This window comes from Fistularia commersonii, chromosome 20 (genome assembly GCF_037954325.1).
Source record: "Fistularia commersonii isolate RoL2024-O1a breed Wild chromosome 20, RoL_Fcom_v1.0, whole genome shotgun sequence".
Lineage (NCBI taxonomy): Eukaryota > Metazoa > Chordata > Actinopteri > Syngnathiformes > Fistulariidae > Fistularia > Fistularia commersonii.
In genome coordinates this window covers 11670510-11696269 of record NC_141303.1, presented here as the reverse complement: position 1 = coordinate 11696269, position 25760 = coordinate 11670510, and the positions used below count along the sequence as shown (strand labels likewise).

At 40.6% G+C, this 25760-nt stretch overlaps 1 protein-coding gene and 2 pseudogenes across 2 annotated transcripts in view; 2 read left to right on the top strand and 1 right to left on the bottom strand.

The window, feature by feature from the left end:
• extl3 (exostosin-like glycosyltransferase 3) overlaps window positions 1-25760 on the bottom strand; it is a 32133-nt gene that overhangs the window by 3309 nt on the left and 3064 nt on the right. Inside the window, exons 1-6 of one of the 2 annotated variants that reach the window (XM_086167271.1) lie at window positions 8386-8488; window positions 7628-7729; window positions 3426-6015; window positions 2817-2944; window positions 449-593; window positions 199-327 (exon numbers count right to left, since the gene is read on the bottom strand). In XM_086167271.1, the coding sequence (XP_086023397.1) occupies window positions 199-327; window positions 449-593; window positions 2817-2944; window positions 3426-5564 (2541 nt within the window). In that variant the 5' untranslated portion in view covers window positions 5565-6015; window positions 7628-7729; window positions 8386-8488. Of the gene's footprint in view, window positions 1-198; window positions 328-448; window positions 594-2816; window positions 2945-3425; window positions 6016-7627; window positions 7730-8385; window positions 8489-25760 lie in introns of those variants that run through there. The other variant, XM_086167270.1, reaches the window with a different exon arrangement.
• LOC147222951 (chymotrypsin A pseudogene) lies at window positions 15243-16136 on the top strand (annotated as a pseudogene).
• Window positions 18188-19082, top strand: LOC147222950 (chymotrypsin A pseudogene; annotated as a pseudogene).

The following is a 25760-nucleotide window of genomic DNA, read 5'->3' as shown; positions in this document are numbered from 1 at the left end:
ATGCACTCTGGTAATAAATGCCCTTCCAATAAAATCCAGGAGAAAAATCACTGATTCAATCTTGTGTTTGATTTATCTTTTGTGTGGAATATTGGTTATGTCACTTTGAGTAATAGCAAGGCCAAGTGGGTAGACATATGAATACACAGAGCCTCTGGGGGATACAAAAGCTAAAGTGGACTGCAATCTGTCATCAACCTTGATAGGAGGCTTTCGAGTGATGTGAGAGACCAGGAAGTTCATAGCAATATCCTCGCAGTTTATGTATTCGTCCACCATGTCCCTGATGGCTTGCGGCATCACATAGGAGTACAGGTAGGCATAGTACTGCACCGAGAAAAACACACAAAATACAAAGTGAGATATGAAGGCGCACAAAGCAACACTTAGTTGGCCGGGGAATGTTTCGCCTCTCTCGATTTTGATTTGGTGGAATTCTGGGTCAAACCTTGTGGAAAAAAGCAGCTCCCGTCAGGACCATGGAGAGCTCGCACGAGTAGTTGGAGTTGTAGAGCCACGACTGGTGGTTGACATCCCACGCGTGGTATCGCCCCGGGAAACCGACTATGCGATCTCTGGCCTCCCGCCACACCCTTAGATGCCACAAAACAGAGGAAGACAACAGAAAAAAGATGTCAGCGATAAATCATTTGCCGGTAAAAAAAAAATGAAGCCACTTCATTATGATTAGTTCTTACTGATCATTAAGATTCCATCTGGGGTCCATTTTAAAATCTATTTGTTGACACCACATTCCTTCTATTTGTCCGAAGAGAATCACAATCACATCAGTAACTTTGGTCAAACAAAGAAAGCACAAGATATTTGTAACTCTTACCACAAGCTAAAGATGCAAAGACTCTTAAACTGTGTGATCCAACTTTACACTGAGATGCCACATGTTAATGAAACTCTGAGGCCAAAGGAAGCTGGGTGGTGCAGGAGCATTCCTGGGTAATTCCGGGGAAGTTTGAAATATTTCATGATAAACGACCCGACGCATGGACACATGCATATTTTCCTGCATGGACATGTTGTGGTGAGCCGTAGACATGTCTGAGTGAAAAGGCGTGGCAGTGAACATAAATAACCAAACAGAGTTCTTGATTGTTTAATTGGTTTAAACATGGCCTTGAAATTCAGCAGAAGAGACCTGATAACATGTTTGCCTGTTATGCTCTGTCGTTTAAGTCTAACTATTTTGGGAGAACGTGATTCTTCTGCGTGATTTTGTTTTTCACTTCAAAACTGCAGATGAGCTTTGTTTTGCCACTCTGAATATCTCCTGAGAAAATCAATTACTTGTTACAAATCTTCCATCTCAACAAAAAGTTGAGGTGCCTTCCACTCGTATTACAAATAGGTTTTTAGATAATGAAAAGACTGATTAAAATCTGCCTTTGTCAAGAACAAAATGGGTTTTAAATGAAGCAATTAAGACTTGATTGAAGTGAAGGCTTTCACCATTCAAACTGTGTGTTCAACAAAAGCATCATATTAACCGTGTAGGAGTTAACGCAACTTTAATAAATTGGTCCTACTTTTTCAGAAGACTCAAAAGAAATACTTGGAAGGAAAAGCTTTTGTGAATGCCTACAGCCTGCAACCCATCGTCCTCAATAACTGCTCATTCTCCTCAACTGAGATACTAAGCCAGGCCGGGTAATGTGGTTCGCCTTCGAAAATAGAAAAACACACTCTCCTGTGTCGCAGTCAGGTTACTAACTTGGCGACTTGACATTGTCCATTTAATTGTCTTTTGCAATGAGTTGCTCTCACATGATGCTTTTTGTCTTTATCCCTCTGCAGCTGTTTTGAGTTTTGCAGCATTCTGCTGAATGCAAAGCCTGGCGCAGAATTCACTGTGCCATTCCTAGCAAAAGTCACAACACCACTGAACATGCGTTGAACTCACATTTGCTCACAACTCACGTCTCTTTCTTATGTCCCCACACAGGCTCCCGGTAGCCGCACGTATCAAGTTCAAGACCCTGGTGCTCGCCTACCGGGCAGTGAATGGGACAACCCCGTCTTATCTCCAGGATATGGTCAAGCCACATGTCCCTACCCGTCCCCTCTGATCTGCCACCTCTCTGCGACTGTCCATCCCATCACTCAGAGCCCCTGGCTGCCCATCGAATCGGTCTTAGCTCCTCAGTGGTGGAACGAACTCCCGAAAAAGGTCAGAACTGCGGGGGTCGCTGCCCATCTTTCGCCGTGAGCTGAAAACATACCTCTTCACCAAGCATTACCCCACTTATCGCACTTAGGCGCCAATGCCCCCGGAAAAAAAAAAAGAAAGAAAAAACATTAACCATGAAATGAATGTATCTATGTATATTTGGTTGAGTGGTCACTTCTGACTTCCGACTACTGGTTCTTCGGTGACTGAATTGAACTTTTTGTAAGTCGCTTTGGATAAAAGCGTCTGCCAAATGACTGTAATGTAATGTAATGTTCCTATTGTTTTGAGAAGAATGGTGAATACATACATACGTACATACCTGTACATACATACAATGCATACATGCTTACCAGTAACTCTGCTTAAGATAATTCTATCTTTAACTGCAGGAACTGTTGTTTCCCTGCAGCGATAAAAAATGCACTAACAAGTATGGATAAGTAGTTGCGTGTACCAGTTCCACATCAAATGCACTTTGATGTACTGATGTGACGTTTTGAAATGATCTGATATGGTGAATATCTGTGACATATCATGGTCTTTCTAATTGCATCAGTTTAAAAAAAAAAATCATGGTTCTCTGATAAATAGGAACCATCAGAACCTCATGCATCCCTGCGTTATCACTGACCTGAAGCCAAACATAATTTCATCGTGGCGAAGATGGGCATCATCGTCAATTGAAAGGATTGCCTCAGTTTCCACTGCATCCCAGGGAAGGAAGCGGTTATTTAGACTGTTCTTCTCTGTACGGACAACCTGTGACAGATGAATTTTCATTAAAAGGAAATTTGTTATAAGTCAAAGCCAATATTCAGAGTGATGCCCTAAATGGTGAGCATATTTATTTTTTGGACGACATGTAGAAATATTGCTTTTGTATACATCAAAACATCTTCCATGAATGTTTGATGATGCCAAACCAGCCTATGAGTAATGCTCAAAAAAATCCAAAGTAAAGCTATTTGGAACTTGAATGGACTCCAACAGAGCTTTAGAGCTGCTCTGATCCAAACACAAACATGTGATATTCTTAAAACTTTGTAGATCTGTCTGATATGCAACAGAATTATAAACAAGACTGTTTATTTTCAGTGCTATGGGATGAAGATATACAAATTCTACACTTAACACTTAAAAAGTAAATTGACTTTTGTCTTAAAAGTACACATGTATACTGATATGTTCTTATATCCCAATACTCACATTTTTTTCACATGAATAATCCATCAGAACTCACCACAATGGGAAGGCCAATGTCGGGCCACACGAGGTCATCTGAAGGGGGCTTGGGGGAGTTCCAAACCACCACTACCTTGTTGAGGTATGGCAGTCCATTCAGCCTCTCCAGAGAGTTCATCAGCACCTCCTCCCTCTCATATGTCAACATCACTACAGTGAACTGTTCTCTTGGCACGTTTCCTCCCAAAGCTGCCTGGAACTCCTTCCCGGAGCCTCCTGACCCTCCACCAATGGGCCGAAAACCAGTGCCTGAACCGAGGAATTTGGCTTCAGAGGGCAGAACGGGGTCCAGGGGAGTGTGTGGAAACAGATGGAAAGGCCCTGGAGCACGGTTCCATGCCCTGTATGTATCCGCGGCCGTGTAGGTGAAGTTACGAAGGAAGCGTGGGGAGGCGTAGGGAGGCTCTGTCTCAACAGGCCCCAGATCAAGATCACCATTGTCAGCTAAGTTGGCATCAGTTCCTGCCAGCTTCCCTGCTTTGTGAGGAATCTCTTCAGCCGGTTCTTCATTGATAGGTGCGGCGGGAACTTGGATGCTGGTCCGGATGCTTGCCAGGATGGTATTAAGAACATTCTCTGAGGTAGAGAAGTAGGTCTCCCATAGGAATCTCCCTTGCCGTCTCATCGTTAACATGTCATTGTCAGACAGGCTACGCAACAGGAAGTGTAACTCTGTTACACGGGGCTTTGGGACCATAATGGCAGCTTCGCTCCATCGAATTAATTGATGATAAGGCAGCCTTGAGTGGTCACCTAACACAACGGGAATGGCCCCTACCTCTAGAGCCTCGAAAAGCCTTATTCCACAGCCTGCTGAGGCCACTAGCTGTCCGTCACCTGGAGAGATCACCAAAGCAAAAGTAGATGCCTTGAGAACCTCCAGTCTGTCCTCTCTCTCTCCACAAAGAGACCATTCAGTCGGTAAGCTGGGCTTTGGGTTTTTGCATGTGAACTCCACCAGCACCTGATCTAAGTGACTGTCTTGCACAGCTTTTAGGGTGCCAATGATTCGATCATCGAAGTCGGCTGGTGGGTCACCTTCCATCTCCTCCTCAAATGATTGCGGGGGAGCCTCCTGTAAGCTGCTCTTCAATGACTCTACTCTCTCCCCCTGAAATGTGAAGAGGTATTTCCTCTTCACGGGAACCTGAGAGGGAACTTCCAGAAAGTTGGGTTCTGAGAGGGCATGCACCAGAGGAGACACGACCAAGTCGAATCCTTCACGATACTGCTGCTCTAGGAAGGTGGACTGAGCAACTGCTGCCCGTCCCGTGCTCACATTATAGAGAAAGTTCTGTATCATTGATTTTCTGGACAGATGCACCAAGACATGATTGTGTCCATCAGATCGCCAATAAGGAAGAGCTTTAAGCTGCTTCTCCAGATCAGAAGGAGGTGGTAATGGGGAATTGGGAAACTCCTGCAGTTCCCCCACCAGCACCATATACAAGCAGGCAATATTGGGGTTATCAGTTATATAAATATTGCTCTTGACCGATGCTGCGAAAGCCTGCTTGACCAACGGATCAATATATTCACCCCAAGGATATTCAACTGTGTCATAAACGTACACAGGGAACCCTGATGTAAGAGGACAGCGGGCGTAGTCAAAGCAAGTGTGCAGGTGGCAAGAGCGCATTGATTTGGGCGGTGGGAGTCCAGGGTCCTCCTTGTCTGGCAGCAACCTGACAGGCAAAGACAGCTTGGGCTGATTCTGGGCCATCAGTTCTTTGTACGAATGCTCTGTTTGGCTGATAACATTCTTAAGTTGCAGAAGATCCTGCTTGGCACTGTCAATGCTGCGCTTGCAGGCCTCGATGCGCAGATTGAGATGGGCAATCTCCCCGTTCAACTCCTGCCGCTTGGCCTCCAGCTGCAGCAGCTCTTCACTGACTGATTCCCGGATGCGGCAAAGATCTTGCACATGTTTGGCCTCACATAACTCTCCCCCAGGTCTTGGCCCAAAGATCTGTTTATTTGGACCCCCTGCTTCATCAATAGTAGTGAGGTAGTAGTGAGCAATTAGTGGGAAGAACACTAGGATGAAAAAGAGCATGAAACTGAGCCAGGTGAGACGCACACGTCGTAACACCCATGGCTGACCACCAATGCCCAGCCCGCCACTGTTGCGCTGCATTTTGACTATTTCAGTCTGCTCCTTGCCTTACCAAGGAACTGTTGCTATGGGGATCTTCAGCAGCCATTTTACGACCTTGTCAAGAAGGCAGATGGATGGATATTAAATCATCAAAGTGGGGGTGTAGCTCTGTCCTTCAGATAAGGGCATTTGAGGCTCTGTGCCTCGTCTCTACAGTCTTGTAGGTTTTGGCTAGGGATTTACCCTTACCTATATTTGAATATGTACTCAGGCGAGGGCCATTTCTTTCAAGGCTGAACTGGTCTTTCAAATCTATGTCAGAAAGCAGTCCTGCATTTGACGAGGGCTGCCCCTCAATGGGTGGCGCAGGGAGTGCATGGTTGCTCACAGATGGCCGAGATCACTCCTTAGGCCTGTTGCTTCTATATTGGGTGAACTCATTTTCTGATCTCTTTGTAATGATTTCTCTCAAATCTCCTCCTCTGGGAACCTGGGTAGAAAGTACACAATGAAAGAAAAAATGATTGTCAGGTTTATTTTCTGCAAATACGTGTAACTAAATGAGAACTACAAGAGCAGCAGCTTGATATTTTGGTGGTCATTAGTTATACATAAAAATACGGTAACAGCATGCCATGTTTTCAGATTTATTCTGCTTCTCACTAAGAAACAGTGGACACTGAATGAGTACTGAATAAACTGTAAATGAAAGGGAAGGTTCTATTTCTTTTGATCTCTTGTCCTTCCAAGTGCCATCTCTAGTAAACTGCACACACTTGGCAAGCTAACAGCAACAGGACCTCCAGCAGATCTCATTAAAAGCCCCCTCTTGACCTCATCTCTGCCTCGAATTACTAAAGATCCCTCATAACTGTTCATAACAGTCCATGCCAGAAAATAAGAGCACAATAGTCTCTACTCCTCTAGATAAAAAAGGGCCAAGGATAGCAGTTGCTTATTCTGCTACAGAAATGATTTAATTTGTAAGTGGGAGTAGCTGTTTGCTTGTCATGTTAAAACTGTATTAAATTTCCTTGAACTTTCAGCATTCCAAGTTAACAGAGTGTCAAATTATATGCATTTGAAGCGGAATCATAATATAATGCCTTAAAGGTTTAAAAAAGGAAACTCTTTAATTGAGCAAAAAAAGTAACTTGCCAAAAGATTTACTAGGATGGCTAACAAATACTTTTTATTTTCCCATTTGAAATTTGGCTTTTCAAAGTGTTGAACTAGAAATGAACTTTAAGAACATTCAATATAAATTCTGCACAAATGCAGATTTACCATTCTACAAGAAATACTGCATATATTTCTTCTGCATGGTTGAGTGTTTTTTCATGAAATCATAATCATGATAAATCATAATCATAATAACCTAAAATCATTAACTTCAAATCCATTAAAACTATATTTTCTGCATACATTTCAATGCAAAAATACAGGAATGTGGAAATGTGGCTTTCTTTGGCATTGAGAAGCGAAAACAAGAGAAAAGTATTCAGAACTGTACTATTAGTTTGAAGATATCTTTCAGATAAAATGCACTGCAAGCAATTGTTGTTTTCTAAATATAATGTCTTCAGCATAGACAGTTTCTTTACATGAGCAACAGTCTACTTCATGTACTCTATGTGACAACAGGCAAACAAAATTGTTGTGGATGCAAACATAGGATTGCCAGTTGCAAATCCCGCTTTGGGGAGAGCCAGACTTGAAAACGATGAATCAGTTTGAAAGCCAGAGAGTGAGATGGAATGTGGAGGGTTTTAACTTTTGCAGTCAGTGACAGCCTACCGTTGCATATTCTTGTACTGCGCTGTTCTGATTCGGTTGATTTCCAGAGTAAATTCTTGCATCTAGAAGATGGGAATACTTAAGGGGCTCAGAGGTTCAGTGCATTAAAGGCCTGCTCTGTCTTGCAGCCACTGACATCAGTTATAGTTTTTGTGTATTTGCAAGTGTATTTGCAGTCCCTATGTCCTCTATTGTAAGTCGCTTTGGATAAAAGCGTCTGCCAAATGCAATGTAGTGTAATGTAATGCAATATAGGCTACCATAGGTGCTGATCGTTAAAAACTTACACTAACTATTTCACTTACCGATCCTTTACACACTGAGCTTAGGGTAGGTCATGATTAATGATTTGATAGTCCTCCAACCGCTGAAATCGATACTGCTTCTAGAGCCAGTGGTATTCTTATCTGAAATGAGAAAACAATAGAATAACATTTTTGAGTATGTCTTCGCTTGGGGGAATGGGAAGAAGCGAGGTGGATGGGCATTAAAGTAATCTATGCCAGAAAGGAGGGAAAAATGTTTGTATAATGTCCAGCGACATGTTCACCTGCTGGCAGCGCCTGCCGGGCATGTTTACCTATCTTTACAAGCAATAGTATGTAGCCAGTAACCCTGGTTTTTGACGAAGCTGTCCTTCTCTGTGCTCGATGATACCAAACCTGTGTGCGTGTAAGGCTTCCAGTGCAGCTCCCTCAAATCCAAGCCTGAAATAGTCTTCGATAGTCTTCAAAACATCTGGCCCCTTTCCATGTGGAAGGCATTTGTAATATATGGAGATTACAACTTGCAAAAATTTTATTTCTGTGCTATTTGAACGAGAGGGGGCTTGGTAACAAGAGCAAAAATTTCAAGGTTTAATTTTGCCTTGAAAATCCTCGGTATTGGTACATAAACAGAGAAAGAAATACTTGTTTTGTTTACAAAATGCAAAGAAATGCCAAAAAAAAAAAAAAAAAAATGCTCACTACAACTTACTCCTGTTTCAGTTTACTATGAACACAGCTCATTTTGATGAGTGGTTAGCCGCTTCAAAAAAATTCAAAATGACAAACACTTTTACCTTGAGTGCAGCTGCAGTCCCAATTTAATTAGAAAAACTGAGGTTGCAGGACATGTTGCCCTTTGAATTCTGGCATTCGTCCTGCTGCTCCGTGATGTGCCTGAGGTCTGGAGTGACTGAGAGGCAACTACCACGACAGTCTGATTAATTGCTGCATGACTGCAGTGTCACAGGGATAACAGTACACAGATGTCGGCAAATGCTGCTGCGAGGCCTGATCTTGAGCCAAAAAACCATGCTGAGAAACAGAGCAACACACACGGCTGAAGGCTAAATCTCAATCTCTCCAGTTTAAGCCTCATCTATAGAGTGTCTCCTATTTGCAGCTCTTAGTTTACTATGGATGCCGTCTGCACTGAAAACGTGCAAGAAAGCATTGATTAGACCGAACTTACTCTGAGAGGATCAATAGTAATGCCATTATTACCTTCCACTGAACTGTGTGGCTGTTTGGCTTTTGGCACCTTGAAGGCTTGTGTTGTTGCGAACCCCAGGCCTTCACTGTAACAGTCAGGCCAAAAGCAATAGAATTTCAAGAAGCCCTTGAGGTATCATAACTGTTTGAATATACGATATAATAATTATAATTTTGACTCTTCACAAACACTAGATGTGCTAATGTTTGTGGCTATAACTCGATATGTGTGAAAATATCATTATAGCCAGCTCATCCTTTAAGTGTTTTGAGCACAAAAATCAATTGTGATTTTGAATACAATTCGGCCCAAGTTCAACACAAGAGGTCCGTAGTCCTCTGAGGCTGAAGTAAAGCTCCAAAACTGATGACCCAGATAAAAACCTTTTGCTTTACATGGTGAATACTGAGCAAGCAATGACTAAGTCAGCAAATTACTAGTCAAGGCTATGAATAAGGAGGACTGCATTAAGACTGAATTTTATGAGGTGAAAGAATTACCCACACGCACTGAATACTGATTTGAAACAGTCTCAAGATTACAATAAAAATCATATTTGAGGACCTGCAACAAAGTGATTAAATGCATCAGCAGTGAAGGTAGCCATGGAGTCAAACGAAGTAACGTTCATTCGCAGTCAGAAAAAGTTGGGATATTGCTATCAACTGGCCACATCTTCAAGGGCAATCACTTAAATATTTGAATCATTTGCACAATGGCATGGTTCCCTGAGAGTCCTGAAATTTTTTCCTATGGAAGTGCATTGAGGCATAATTTATTACTTAACCACAAGTATACGCTCCCCTGGGGTAAGGAAGTAAAAGTAGCAGATGAATGGGTGTAGGAAAGTCATATGCTGCAAAGTTTGTCTTATTTTTCAACTGTTGCGGTAACAACTGGCTGACCCTTTTGACCGATGGTTCGGCAACCTGAGTGATGTGAGGGCTGGCACGGATCACATAGGTTGTATTTTTAATAAGGTCTGGAGTAGTAGTATTTCAAGGGACAGTGACTCAGGTCTTACATATTAATAAGCTCAGTTTTTGATCTCTCCTTAAATGTTTGAGATATAAACAGTTTCTAATAAGAGGAACAATGAATTTTTGAAGTACTGCAACAGCTCAGTGCCTCTAGTATGACATGATGAAATCTATTTGAAAATAGACAAAATACATAACAACTATAATCTGTAATTGGTCAGATTCTCTTTCTAATTAAGATGCTGTCCAAAAAGCAACAAAAAAAGTGTCTAGTTAGAAAAGGAAACATTTGTTTGTTTGTGTACCTCCTACATACAAAAATAGCATGTTTCAGTTAATCCACACCAAAACTGTAAAAAACCTGAAACACTAAATATTCATCAGTGAATATTTCTTAACTGCGTTGGAAGATAAAGGTGTACTTATGGGTTCAGACTGCTTATAAATGCTTACAATGTGAGAAATGTAATAAAAATGATAAAAACACAGAAATATATTTGCAATAGTGTTTTGTGAACACCCCCACCCCCTGACAGTTTTTCCTTTGGCTTAATGGTGCTGTTAAAATGAACTTGCCTTGTCTTGCCCAATGTGAATATATGCAGTTTACTGCAGCAAAGAGTGCAGGCCTCTGGAAGTTCAACAGCTGCTCTTCAGACAATCATCACGCCTGCAAGGATGGCGGATTATTCTGATGCATTTCCCTCCTACAGGGATTTTGGTTCATTCAGCTTGCAGACTACTCTTGGAATAATTAATTTTGATTTCATGGAGGGGACCGAGTTGGACCCTTCCCTGTGGAGGGAGAGGAGAAAGATGAAGCAGCTGCAGAGGGGGGCACAGACGCAGGACTGTGCAAGCAGAGCAGCTGTCAAAGCCATGGGTCAGCACTCATCTGCAGACCTCCGACATCCCACTGAATTTTTCACTGGTTACAGATGTGACTGATGGCTGTGCAGCTGGACCTCAAGCAGTAAAGTCAGAAATTGATTTACTGTCTCTGAAGCATTTAGGAGTTCTCTCTGACTGCGTGCTAATTTAGTGCTGAAATAATTGTCCATTAATGGATCTCTATTGTCAGAGCAGTCTGTTAGAAGATCTATGAAAAAAATGTCAATAATTAACATAAAACATCATTTTTGAAATGCAGTTTTCTATTATTTATAGGCTTTATATAGTGGTATTTATTATGTATGGTTCTAAGGGGTGGGTACTGAAAACATGCATATGCATCTTAATGCAATTGTAGCTCTTTGAGGTTGAGTTTTGTGTACTCATTTTGTTTCTTTTCAATCTCTTGAGCAACTATGATTAAGATGTCTTAAATTCTGAACCTCAGTTTGATTGCTGCATTTTTATCTGTTTAGATACCATTTGACTTTTTTCCTGTGTTAAAATTTTGTTCATATGATACAAGGTCAGAAGAACCAAATCTCAAGATGTCATCAGTAGCTCTTAGACACTGCACTGGGAATTTCTAAGCATAACAAACACATAAAAGTAAGTCCGCAACTAGGTTTAGAATATTTGCTAGAGACTCCTTCTTGTTTTGGAAATATGAAATGAACAAAACGACATTAAGGCCAGAGATTGCGGGTAATTTTATCAAACCAAGTAATTGCTTATAAAAAAAAAAAAAATCACAATGTGACAATAGGGAAAACAAAATCTCAACCTGCAGAGAAAATCTGCACAGAAATGCACTGCATTGCTGCAGCTCTTACTGACCATTACTGGCAATCGGATGGAAAAACAAAATGCAACAGAGCGTTAAATCCCACAGTCCAGACAGAAATCAAACTGTGCCTCGACACCTGTGATAACTTAGTCGATTCAGAAAGACAGGAGTGTGTGAGTCAGAGGCAAAATCAAGACATTTGTGGGATGCTAACATTATCAAAACAGGATGGGACTTTGAAAAAACACCTATTTACCGCCACAATTTCTACTTCCTATGGGTAGCAATGATAAAACTTTGTTCTAACTCTTCAAACATATAAGTACAATATTTTAAGACCTGTACTTCTCTACCTTTACCCCACTCCAAGGACTTTACAACATCACCTTGTTAGCGCATCCACACAGGCATGCCAGCACGCACGCCAACAGGAACATCAGGAGAAATTAGGTGCTTGGTTATTCCTTTAAGAATACTAAAATGTGGTCTCCAGAAGAGACATGACAAGAAAGCCATGCTTTCAACTAAAACATCCCTAATAGGGCATTGATTACTTTAAAAAAGTGACTTTGGATATATGCATAACAGTAGAAGAATGCCACCTTTCATCCGGTGGTACAGAAATTCAGTGGTCTTCATCACAATGGAATCAGGTATCTATTTTTCCAGAAGACTCATCCCTAATAATTACACAGATGGAATTCAACCAGAGGTGCATATTAACACTGCTGACCAAGATCAATTTTGTTGAAAAATACATCAGTCCTAATTTAAGAAGCATGGTAAATTTTGAGACATCAAGTCCTTTAGTCTGAGAACTGATAAGTATACGTTCCTGTCCTGAGATTCTTTTAATTGCCATCATAAACTAAACTTGATGACCATCCTGTGCATCCTGGGTAAGATTATTGAGATCACACTCCAGGAGGGGCTCTCCCCACCCAGCCCAATGACCTTTACCTTTCAGCACGGTCACTAGACAGTAGGAGAGATCAAGACAAATGGAAGTGGGGAGGGAACCAAATCTTTCATGCTTTTTTGTTTGTCACCCTTTCTAATGATAATTATTAATAAACTTGCGGAATTCCATTTTGCATGACCAGGCAAAAAGAAAAGAAAAGGAGGGATTGAAGGGGAGAGAAGGAGAAAGTTCATGATGACAGATGGTCCTGGGTGTCTTCCAACTCCCCAAACTCCTGCAGTATGAGACTACACAGGACAGCAATTGGAAAAGGAAGTTCTTGTCTCTTCAATTAAATGTAAAGTAAATAATGAATATAGAGAGAGTGCTACTGTGTCATTGTTTCTGCAAATGTCATTAGGTTTAGTTTTTCACTTATGAGCCAGTCGGTTTGGAGCTGAGGCTGTGGTAAACTGATTGCATCACACGGTGTGAATCAATGACTGAAGCCCCTGCTGCAGAGCTGGTGAGACACGAGCTGCCCTGCAGGAGATAGGCTAGGAACGCTTTCACCGCGTTGCTGAGAAGTGAGAATGTGACAGCCAATTACAGTCAGGGGAGACAAAAAAGGCACAAACCCTTAGTTTAAGAAGGGAACAGCGCATACATTTTTTTTCTAATGAACCGAAACAGTCACAAAACTTAAAAAGGATGCTCTTTACTTTGACTTTTCTTGTCCCTGCCATAATAACAGAGCACAACAAGATAAAATATGGGTATCTCACCCAGTTTCCCCTCAAAGTGGCAGATGAACATAGACATCGATGATATAGCTTGATGAGCAACTGAAAAAATATGTAACAACAGGTTGCTTAATTCCATCAACACATTTCCATACATTTAAACCAATTCCTGCAAATGCCCAATCCTATTCACATATTTCAATATTTATTAACTCCAAATCCAAAATGATATGATCTTGCTCAACTGCCAGTAATTGAAATGTGTGCAGACACTAAATAGTGACAGTGAAATGTAATTGCAGTATGATGGACCCAAACTGCAGCACAAGAAAATGAGCAACAACCAAGGCCCACAAAGCAGAATTACAGCTCCAGCTTAGTCATTTTGTGTGTTTGCTCAAGTGTTTAACAGGACAGTGAAATCAAATACCTTAAAGTAAAAACTAGTCATGTAAACATAGCAGAGTTAAAAAGATTTGTTACTCAAGTTGGAAGTGAGGTTTGGGGGTGTGGCGGGATTACTAAGGTATGTCGAAATCCTCTCCTCCCCTCATTTTAAGATTTCAGAGACAGGCAACAGAATGACAGAAGATGTAGCTAACTCGAAGAAAGAATGTCGAAATCAGTTAGAAAATCCCCCCCAAGGCCTAACTCCAAAGCTTTGCTACTACTGTGTTAACTGGATTTTCTTGTTACTTTGTGAGAGTGAAAATTTTTTGAAATAGTACTTGAGTTGAAGGTTACTTTTAACTACTGGAAGGAAAAAGATTACAGATGGCAGCAAAGAATGTGATTTTCACATTCAAAATTCAGAGTGGCACATCACAGAGTGAAAACATACTTCAATATTCTGGGAGGCTGATTGTGTAGTTATCTTAGAGTGCAAGACAAACATATTTTTGGAATACAAAATTTGTATTGCACTAATTATCATGTCCTGAAATATGGTCTGTGTTCCTTGTATCACAGGGATCGTATTGTCCATTCTTTTTTCGGATGGAAGTGATTGAATGGTTAAGACTAGCAATTGAGCCCTTCGTTACCAGAGATCTAATTACAAGCTACCACATGGGAGTCATTTAACTGTTTGTAACTGCAAAATTACTTTAAGCAGAGACTCAACAGGAAAGGGAAGATAAAGGATCCAAAAACCTGTCAAAATGCATGCGACTGCGACACAAACATCATGTTTTATAAGAACCATTTACTGAAAGAGCATTATGTTTTTTAATGTGATGTCTGCCGCTGGTTCTTCCTTATTGTTGGGTAGTCATTTGTACCAATCGCAATTACTGTTGGACAACCACTTGTCTATGCCCTGCTTCAGGTTGTACACGTACATCATCACTTCACAGCAAGCAAACAATTATGCAATTCCAGTCAAATGCGGCTGTGAGAAAATTTCTCTCAATAATCAAGTGCGACATTTCGGAAAAAAAATAATGCCGTTTTAAAGGGCAGGGTCAACCTGAATTAGCTGCCTGGGGTATAATCAAGCATTATCTTGAGCAAAATGCATTCACCCATCATGATGTAAGAACTGCTCGATGCTACTGGATGTGTTGCAGGACAGGAAGAAGAATAAGGGCAGGTAAAGGATCAAGCATTTGATATTCCTGAATGGGCGCGTTCTTCAGTGATTAAATACATCTCAAATTCACAGCCATGCAGACTCATCGGAAGACAACTTTAATCCTCTTACAATCTTGCCATCTAAGACAAAACTGTGTGACAAAGTAGTTTTTATTTGATCTTGACTTTTCATTACCAAAGCTAGGAAGCAAAAAAACAACACCACTTTTGTTATGTTTGATGGCTAGTGAATTTGCTGGGGCCTACAGGTGACTGAAATAATCACAAAATAACAATACAGCCCCAAAACAAATAAAGTCGAGACATTCTTTACAAACCACATAAAAAATTAAACCGGTCGGAGTAATTCTAGAAAATTAACAGTGTCCAGACAGTTTCGAGCTGTGTTCTGCTTTGTCAGGTAAAACGGAGCATCATCTGTCAAAACTCCCACCACTTTCTGATAACATGTTCCATCAGCCTTTTCACCACCCCTAGTATCGTCCAATCAGGTAAATCTTCTCTCTATAAGAAGCGGTCCACAGACCCAACAGTCATGATCGAGCCATGGCTTTCCTGTGGATCCTCTCGTGCCTTGCCTTTGCCGGTGCAGCCTATGGCTGCGGCACTCCTGCCATCCCCCCTGTTGTCACCGGATACTCCCGTATTGTCAACGGTGAAGAGGCTGTGCCTCATTCTTGGCCTTGGCAGGTATCCCTGCAAGACTACACTGGCTTCCACTTCTGCGGCGGCTCGCTCATCAATGAGAACTGGGTGGTGACAGCGGCTCACTGTAGCGTCAGGACCTCCCACCGCGTCATCCTCGGAGAGCATGACCGCTCCTCCAACGCCGAGGACATTCAGGTCATGAGGATTGGCAAGGTGTTCAAGCACCCTCGCTACAACGGCTACACCATCAACAACGACATCCTGCTCATCAAGCTGGCAAGCCCTGCCCAGATGAACATGCGTGTGTCCCCCGTGTGCGTGGCCGAGAGCGGCGACAACTTCCCCGGAGGAATGAAGTGCGTGACCAGCGGTTGGGGCCTGACCCGTCACAACGCACCAGATACCCCTGCCCTGCTGCAGCAGGCTGCCCTTCCCCTGCTGACCAATGAGCAGTGCCGCCGTTACTGGGGCAACAAGATCAGCAGCCTGATGATCTGCGCCGGTGCCTCTGGAGCCTCTTCCTGTATGGGTGACTCTGGTGGCCCCCTGGTTTGTCAGAAGGGGGGAGCCTGGACTCTGGTGGGAATCGTGTCCTGGGGAAGTGGAACCTGCACTCCCACCATTCCTGGAGTGTATGCTCGTGTGACTGAGCTCCGCGCCTGGATGGACCAGACCATTGCTGCCAACTAAGCTGATCATCATCATCATCACACAGTTATCATAGTAACAACTCAATATGTGCAACGTATTTTCTTTACTGGTTATTAAAGGAATGTTTTGCATATAATCCCACCCTTGTCTTGGTTTGTGTTCACAACTGTACTACTTTTCACAAAATATTCATGTTTTTTGTTTTTTTTTCTCAATATTCCAGACTATATTTTCTACTGCTTGTGATTTGAGCTACTTACTGAAATGTGTAGTTGCAGGATAATCACATGAATCTAAATCCTCAGAATTAAGACTTTTTCTAATAGAATTACAAATTACTTGGTAAGGCTTTAAACATCAATAACCTTATGAAAAATAAAAATAAAACCAATAATGTTGTTTCATTATCGATTAAGCTACCCTGGTTTTGAATGCAAAAGAACAGTAATTTTTCTTTAGATATTATTTTTCTTTCTCAATAAAACTAATTTAAGATATGCAGTGCTTGACTGTACGGAATAGCATATGCATCAACTAGAGTGCCTTGAAAGGCCTTTTGTTTGTGTTGAGGATTTTCATTACTCGTTTGACCTGCCAAGATTTAAAAACATATTCACAATGTATGTCTGGGACTCCACCATGACCTCTAGCATATCATGGGGATACTCTTAAGGCAAAGTTATGTGGAAATGGTTTGGGGGATGAAGAAAAAAAACAAACTAAGAATAAAACCAGACTTATAATTGTGTTAAAAATGATAAAAACTCTAAACATGCAATGTCTTAGAAATATTATAATATTTGTATAGAGGCTTACATATCTGTGAATGTGAGCAAAGATCTGTTCATGTACACAAATCCAAAATTGCAAACAAGGACATTAAAGCCTTAAAAAGTACATTTCTTCAACTCCTTATTAAAAGAAAAGAAAGGTAGAGAAAGAGAAGTTGATCTCTTATTGTCCATTGTTTCCAAATAATTGTTGCAACATTTCTACCGAACCAAAAACACAAGTGTGAGAATTTACGAGTGTCTTTTTTTTTTCTTGGATACTTCATTTAACGCTCTCCAATAGTGTGCAGTGACTCACTTGAACCCAAAACTGTGTCTGTCCAATCTTAACATTTACCTGCTACATTGGAAGTGACTCAGGGATACAAATCATATAATTTACCAAATAGTCATCAAATGCGCAGATGGCTGTCACAGTTAACTTTATTCTGACATGAAACATTTCCTGATATTAAAACCTCCGAACAGCTTCATCTTTCATGACATTGATGTGTTTCCCTTCTTTATCTTTTTGTTTCTATAGGTACTTCAGTGGAGAATCATGACACATATATTTACCCACAATTTTGAGGTCTGTAATCTTGTTCCAAAAATGGCCGCGGGATATATTTAAAAAAAATTCCTTTAACTAAGAGATTGCGACTTCAAGAAAAAAAAGAAACAACTGTTTTTAAGCTTGCTATGGAGCAAAATTAGCTCAGCCTTCATGATGTTAGTATTGTTTTGTGCTACAACAGGTGATACAGGACAAGAAGAATCAGAGCAGGAAAAGGATCAAGTATTTCACATTCCAGAGTGGAAGCTTTTTTCAGTCATTAAATACATCTCAAATTCACAGCACCGCAACCTCTCAAGTGTCACAAGAAACAACTTTCTTCCTTTCATAATAGCAACATCAAAGATAAAACTGTGGAAGAAGCAGCTTCCATTTAATCACAGCTTTCCATATGGTAATACAAGAAAGCATCAGAAACGGTTTGAGTGGAGTGAAAAATTGTGGATATTGAAGTCAGAACTCTTAGTTACTGTTCATGGATTTTTCACAACAATAAGAATAGGTGTTTGATGGCCAGTCAATTAGATTGGGTAGAGAGGAGATCCACTGTAAAAAGGCAATAAAAACCAAACCTCAACTGGAATAGTAGCAGTAGTAAATATGCAGATTGAAAAATCAACTGGTCAGAGTAAGTGAAACAATCAATTGATCAAGATTTACAATCCAACCATTGGCCAATTTGACTTAAGAGTTTGAAGCCGTGTTCTGCTTTGTCAGGTAAAACGGAGCATCATCTGTCAAAACTCCCACCACTTTCTGATAACATGTTCCATCAGCCTTTTCACCACCCCTAGTATCGTCCAATCAGGTAAATCTTCTCGCTATAAGAAGCGGTCCACAGACCCAACAGCCATGATCGAGCCATGGCTTTCCTGTGGATCCTCTCGTGCCTTGCCTTTGCCGGTGCAGCCTACGGCTGCGGCACTCCTGCCATCCCCCCTGTTATCACCGGATACTCCCGTATTGTCAACGGTGAAGAGGCTGTGCCTCATTCTTGGCCTTGGCAGGTATCCCTGCAAGACTACACTGGCTTCCACTTCTGCGGCGGCTCGCTCATCAATGAGAACTGGGTGGTGACAGCGGCTCACTGTAGCGTCAGGACCTCCCACCGCGTCATCCTCGGAGAGCATGACCGCTCCTCCAACGCCGAGGACATTCAGGTCATGAGGATTGGCAAGGTGTTCAAGCACCCTCGCTACAACGGCTACACCATCAACAACGACATCCTGCTCATCAAGCTGGCAAGCCCTGCCCAGATGAACATGCGTGTGTCCCCCGTGTGCGTGGCCGAGAGCGGCGACAACTTCCCCGGAGGAATGAAGTGCGTGACCAGCGGTTGGGGCCTGACCCGTCACAACGCACCAGATACCCCCGCCCTGCTGCAGCAGGCTGCCCTTCCCCTGCTGACCAATGAGCAGTGCCGCCGTTACTGGGGCAACAAGATCAGCAGTCTGATGATCTGCGCCGGTGCCTCTGGAGCCTCTTCCTGTATGGGTGACTCTGGTGGCCCCCTGGTTTGTCAGAAGGGGGGAGCCTGGACCCTGGTGGGAATCGTGTCCTGGGGAAGTGGAACCTGCACTCCCACCATTCCCGGAGTGTATGCTCGTGTGACTGAGCTCCGCGCCTGGATGGACCAGACCATTGCTGCCAACTAAGCTGATCATCATCATCACACAGTTATTTTAATAAATTAAATATGTGCAACATATTTTCTTTACTGGCCATTAAAGAATGTTATGCATATAATTTTACCTTTGTCTTGGCTTGTGTCCACAGCTGTACTGTGTTTTACGAAATATTTATCTTTTTTGTTTTTTCTCAATATTCCAGGCTATATTTTCTACTGCTTGTGATTTGAGCTACTTACTGAAATGTATAGTTGCAGGATAATCACATTAATCAAAATGCAACAGAATTAAGAAGTTTTCTAATAGAAGAAAATTACTTGGTAAGGCTTAAAACATTAGTAGCCTCATGAAAAATAAAAATAAAAACAATAAGGTTTCTTCATTATCGATTAAGTTATCCTGATTTAGAATATAAAAGAACAGTAACTGGTTTTCAAATTTTCTTTTTCTTGTTAAATAAAACTAATTTGAAATATGCAGAGCTTGATTGTATGGAACAGCATAAACAGCAACTAGAGTGCCTTAATAGGGCTTTTGTTTGTGTTGAGGATTTTCATTATTTGTTTGATCTGCCAAGATTTAAAAACATATTCACAATGTATCCTGGGACTCCACCATGACCTCTTGCATATTGTGGGGATATTTTTAAGGCAAAGGTATGTGGAAATGGTTTAGGTCATCCTCATCACACAGTCACGTTAAGTTAAACATGTGCACTGTGTTTGCTTTACTGGTTATTCAAGGAATGTTTTGCATATCATGGCCACTTTGTCTTGGTTTTGATTACAAACGTATCACCCCCCCCCCCCCCCCACACACACACACACCCACTCCAAATATTTATGTCAATAGCCAACAATTAAGATCTAAAGTCACATTTATAATAATTGTAGAGTAAAGCTGGTAAAGCTTTTCTGGAATGTTATGTTGTCAACATTCCAGAAAAGGTGGTCTTTGAATGTGGCTGCCGCTGAAAGTTAATTACAGATATGTATCTTGATGTTATTATTTCACCGAAATGGCACTGCCCACTCTCACACAAATTCCCACCGGTCCCTTACAAATGCTTTATACTTGACTAATGATAACGTAAGCATATAAAGAAAGAGAAAGCTGAAGTATAATATTTAGGCTAAACTTGGTGTAAACTAGTGGGACACAGTATAATTCAACACTGGAGAGACAAAATAGGTTGCAGAACTATTGTTGGAAAGTCAGTAATGAGAGAGAGCAATAAGAATGAAAGGCAGCATTAACATGGTGCTCCACCTAATATTGACTTTTGCACAGCCCCGTCAATCACCACATACTAACGCCTAATGTAGTATAGCGAATTGTTTAATTTACACACATTCAATAAATGTTTACATTTAAGATGAGCAACCTAATGATATATTAACAGTATATATTTCTCCTCATCCCTATGTAGTTTATAAAATGTATCAAAATGTCTTTGAGCGACAATTAGCACAATTATCATAAAAAAATAACTTCAGATGCACTACTGTTTCTACAGAACCCAAAAACGTAGAAACACATCTGAATATAAAAAAATTAAAAAAAAATAAAATACTGAGCTGTCAAAGCACCACTATGAAGAGAATCACGATGCCTTGACTCAAATATATAGCAAATGCTCTGACACCTCAGCCAGTACATGATCTAAGGAAACTAAGAGACAAACCGACTTCAGAGGAATGAATTGTTTACTGACATCCACCACTCTGAAGATATATATACTGTTATACATACTGTATATAGTTCTTAATTACTTTCATTTCAGGCTATGAGCACTACATGCAACCACAGACAAATGGGAGTTAATTCTCACAGAGTTGCTGCCATCACTTCTGAATAAAATTACCAGTTCTGAAGCACTAAAAGAAATTACAGGTGTGTTGACCCCTATATGTTAATATTTTCTTTTGAATCATAAATCAATCCAAAACAAACATTTGTTTAAATTCAGTCCCTGCAAAGAAGTGTAAAAAGTAACATTAACATGACCGACTTATTTGCACACACGGGTTTACAAAAATGTAACAATATTGTAACTACTTCTTTTTCACTGTGCATTGTAACGTGAAAGATTCTCCTACAAATGTTATGCCCTTCCCTCTGTTTGGCCTCAAGAGATTAAGAGCAGCTGTGTACTTTGAATTGTCCAGAATTAGAGGAAAATAAACATTTGCTTTGATAACTGAATACAACTCTATGGTCTTTGCTAATTCCCTCTTGCAGTGACTGAGCCATCCTTACAATAACAACTTATTTGTGTAAATCCATAAATAGGACTAGAGAGACGGCAATTTTAATAAGACAGAAAAAAAACCTCCTATCTAAAACTCAAATTAGTATCCCCGGAGTCTCATTCTAATTACATTAAAAGTAAAATCTAAGCATGCATTGCTGTAACTCTGTTTGCAATAACATCTTCAGTCACTGGCACTTCCTACGTGAAGCTATTGCTTCAGACTTGGAATAAATAATTGCTCAACAGTCCACACTTTGGGCTCTTTCATGTGAGGTGGGGAGCTCGCAACCGAGGACGACCATCTGAGCAGTACTGCTATCAATTGCTGTCAGCCCTCTGAAATGCAAATTAAGTTGTGCATATGTTCCAATAATATTTGGTGACTTTATGAATATTTGTTGTTTGTTCTTCAGTGCCACAAGAGACTTAAATAACACAGGATGAGATGTTATATGCTTTTACGCACAGATATAAAAGTTGAATTTTGGAGCTATTTTGTGTTTGTTGGTTGCTGGGGCTTTTTCCCCGTCCACTCAGCCACATTGGCGTTTGTTGATTGCTGAGGCTTTTTCCGCTTTCTGCTCAGCAACACTGGCATTTGTTGGTTGCTGGAGCAGCAGCAACTGACAACAGAAAACTTGAATGATGGGTGGTAAATTGAATTTTGGAGGTTTGATTCAAATTATGTGTGTTAAGTTATGACGCATCATCAGTAGTGTTCCTCTGGGTCATCGGGTGTTTAGGCATTTAAACACTATCCACCCTCACCAGAGGCAGCCAGCTACAGGCTGATCAAACCTGTCTTGTTAGTTAGGGGCCCAACTGGGACCATCCTCTTCAGCCAACATGAGAACATGAAAGACAAGATATAACCATATTTAGGTCTATTTATTTGAAAAAGATGTTCATCACATCATACGCATCTAAGCACTATTTCCTGCAGCAAAGTTGTTTGGGTTGATGTAGCTGAATTTTAGCACCATAAGCTGATAGCATGTCAGCCTCCGTGAAAAATCCAAAGGAATTAATTGCAAGTAACTACTTTTTTTTTTGTGCTCAGAGTGCCCGGTATGAATTTCCGAAAAACTCAACAGCAATGTGAACAGCAGCTTTTTACAGAAATGTATGGTCAGCGACCAAAGTTGATTTAAATACATCGATATTGGGAGTTTTATGTAAAAAAAAGGCTATGGCAAAAAACTGTTAAATAATTCCACATGAAATGCTTCAAAATTCTACCCTGCCTCTCAAAGAATTTTCTCACAACAAACACAAATGTAGACAGAGACACCTCATCTTTGTTTTCAAAGGGCTAAACACTGTCATTATTTCAACAAAAGGATTAAAGGATTTGTTTTTTATGACGTTTTGGTTTTCATTTGCTATCATTACTATACTGCATAAATCAATTCCTCCAACCTTCAAACCAACACAGCTTTGCCTTGCAAATACTCTTCAGAGAAAACAGTTTGCAGTTAACAAAAATTAGCACATCAGCCCTGAAACCTTGCCCTCCAAGTAAATAAATTAATTTGTTATCTTGCTGTAACAGCCGAGCTCACCACATCCTCCTGAGAGCTTTTTTCTCCTCTTGTGCTGGCTGGTGTCGGCCATAGCAGACTGACTCAGGCTGACGACAGCTGCCAGAGCCCGGGAAGCAACGTCCTCTAGACACTGGGATTGTGGGAGGGCGGCCAGGGTGATTAGCCCTTGACAAGGAAGAATTACTGTAGTATAGCACTGTAGAAATATTTCACCTTAGCATCAATGGAGGAGTTGACATAACATTAAATAATACTGTTAATGTCAATTGCACATGGTCAGTAACCCCATAAATATATGTGCAGAGAGTTTAATCAGTACTTGTGTTTGGGGGAACACATTCAATAAAATGTAATGTATCGAAATGGATACAATGCTTTTTTTTTATTTTTATCTATTTTTAAGAATGTCAAGACATTCTCTTTTACTTCATAAGTTGCCAAGTTACTGAAAATAAGCTTGACCCTAAGTGGTAAGCTTCTATTTTAAGAAATATTGCTTCTTGAAAAATGAATTTTCAGTATAATTCTTAAGCTCAGCCACTAGCCATAGCGTTTTTCGAGAGATGGTTTTCCAACTGTATCAAAAGTAGCAAGATAAGTTGCCAACTCTGTCTTTTCCTGGCACTTTTCCCCTCACACAGTTACAAGCTGTTACATCTGTTCCTGTCACAAGCTGTATTAAAAAACGAAAAGACAGGAAAAGGCGCCGACTTCATAATTTTCCTATCTCCTAAAGCCATTTTTTGTAACTGAGGACACTGGTCCAAACTCGGAACCCTCAACTATTTAAGGAAATTAACTGGCTTCACAAGCAATAGCTGGAGGGTTTGCAGAATGCATGTCAGAGAGCTTTTTTTTTTGTTCATGAAATGAATACAAGCAGCTAAAATCCAAGACTTATTGATGAGCAGCAGCAGTTAAATCTATCACTCTTGCAGACTGGAGTTAAAAATGAATCAGGGTTCCAATGAGTATGAGCACTGAATTGAATAATTTGTTATTTCCAGCATATATAGGGTAAATTAGAGCTGTACAGAACCATTCTCTTGTCATGCTCAAGTGATTTCTGTCAATCTAATTTAGCTGTAAAAATAGGGGTCCCATACAACAAAAATTATGTTAAACTAACTGGTGCAAGTGGCTCAGACTCCTGTGTGATGCAGGTTTTCTGAGTCAAGCTCAGATAGCAGTGTACATAATCTACAACTACCAACCTATTATTGACTAAATTATACTACCAGGCATGTGTAAAGAGCTTTGACTGAGTATTGATCTGACAAGAAATTTAACATTAAGCACAAATTGATAGTGGTTTGTGGTTATAGTCTGTGAGTCTCATCTCCATTGTCAAAACAGTTAGCATATCATTTATTATTATTATTATTATTATTATATCAATATTTTGTCAATGTTTATATTATTCTCTGTTGAGTACTTGTTTACTGCATTTTTTAAATGAATCCCATCAATTTTGAAACACATTTGATCACAATACAATCTCAATCACTGTGTAATGTTATTGTACTGTTTTTATTTTAAAAAAAAAGATCCATCCATCCATCCATCCATCCATCCATCCATCCATCCACCCATCGCTTCTCCTGCAATCATGGTCGCGTGGGATGCTGGAGCCTATCCCGGCTGTCATTGGGTGAGAGGCAGGGTACACCCTGAACTGGTCGCCAATCAATCGGAAGATATTAAGATAAACTTTATTGATCCCCATAGGGGAAATTCTTTTGTTGTAATAATAACATTAGTATCGCACTATATGAATTAATAATGTAGAGACAACATTCATACGGATGAATACGAACATTAGAATGGCCTCTACATAAAAATTCTGAAACTAATACCTCAAGGTAGGGGTTAAATATTAGATGAGGCAAATGCTTAAAATCATGAACAAATTCTAATATCGACAATGACTGTGTGTCTGTAAAAGGTGTGGTGGGGATTCTTTCTGCCCACATATTGACCCTATTTCCAGCTGGCATTCAACTTTTTCTTATATCTGGGGCATATAAAGGTAAGATTATTAACTGATGATATAAACTAATGAGGCCCTGTGATAGACTGGCAACCAGTTCTGGGTGTACCCCGCCTCTTGCCAGATGACAGCTGTGATAGGCTCCAGCATCCCCTGCGACCATGAGTGCAGGATAAGCGGCAGAAGATTGAGGGATGGATGGATAAACTAATGAGTTTCCAGTGTTCACTGTCAAACGGTTTATAAACCCATTTTCCACAACTACTGTCATGCGGTCTGTAAATCTTAGCAGGAAAATAATAAGCGCATATTACTCCAAGGCAACGAGGCACATAGGGACCTATGTGCAGGGGCCTCTATAATGACGTTGGCCTGTTTACTATGGCTATGCTTCTATTTGTTTTTGTGCATATGTGGGCTGGTCCTGATTGCTTGTATTGACTGAATCAATAATCTGAGAGTGCAGGGATGGTGTCCAGATACAGATGAGTAAGAGGACAACTATCTAAACCACAATCATCTGCCAATCGATATATTCTTTTTCAGTTTCATGGCCAGCTTCTCTCCTGTTCTTTTAATGCTGTTTTTGCTGCTCTTCCACATTTATTTAGTGTTTTGTTCCAATAAAGGATGATGTGCAAGCTCTTCTTATATTCCTTCAATCAAAACTCAGTTGGAATGCAGTCTAGAAAAAGTAGTGTCTGAAAAATAATCAGAATAAATGAATCAAAATTTGCAAAACAATCAGTTGAATAACTGTCCAACAAGTGTGAGAATGGCCGCATGTTATTGAACCATATGACAGTATGGTATCGATGCTATCTGCAAGAAACAAATAATGACATGCAAAAGAAGGAATAAATATAAACTCTTTAGATCCTAATTTTGATTTTATTTCATCATGTTACATGTATAAATTATGTCAATCCATAAGCCTTTTGGGAGCCAATTTATCCAATCAGTATTGTCGCTCCGTTAGTTGCAATCCAATCAGCTTCAACA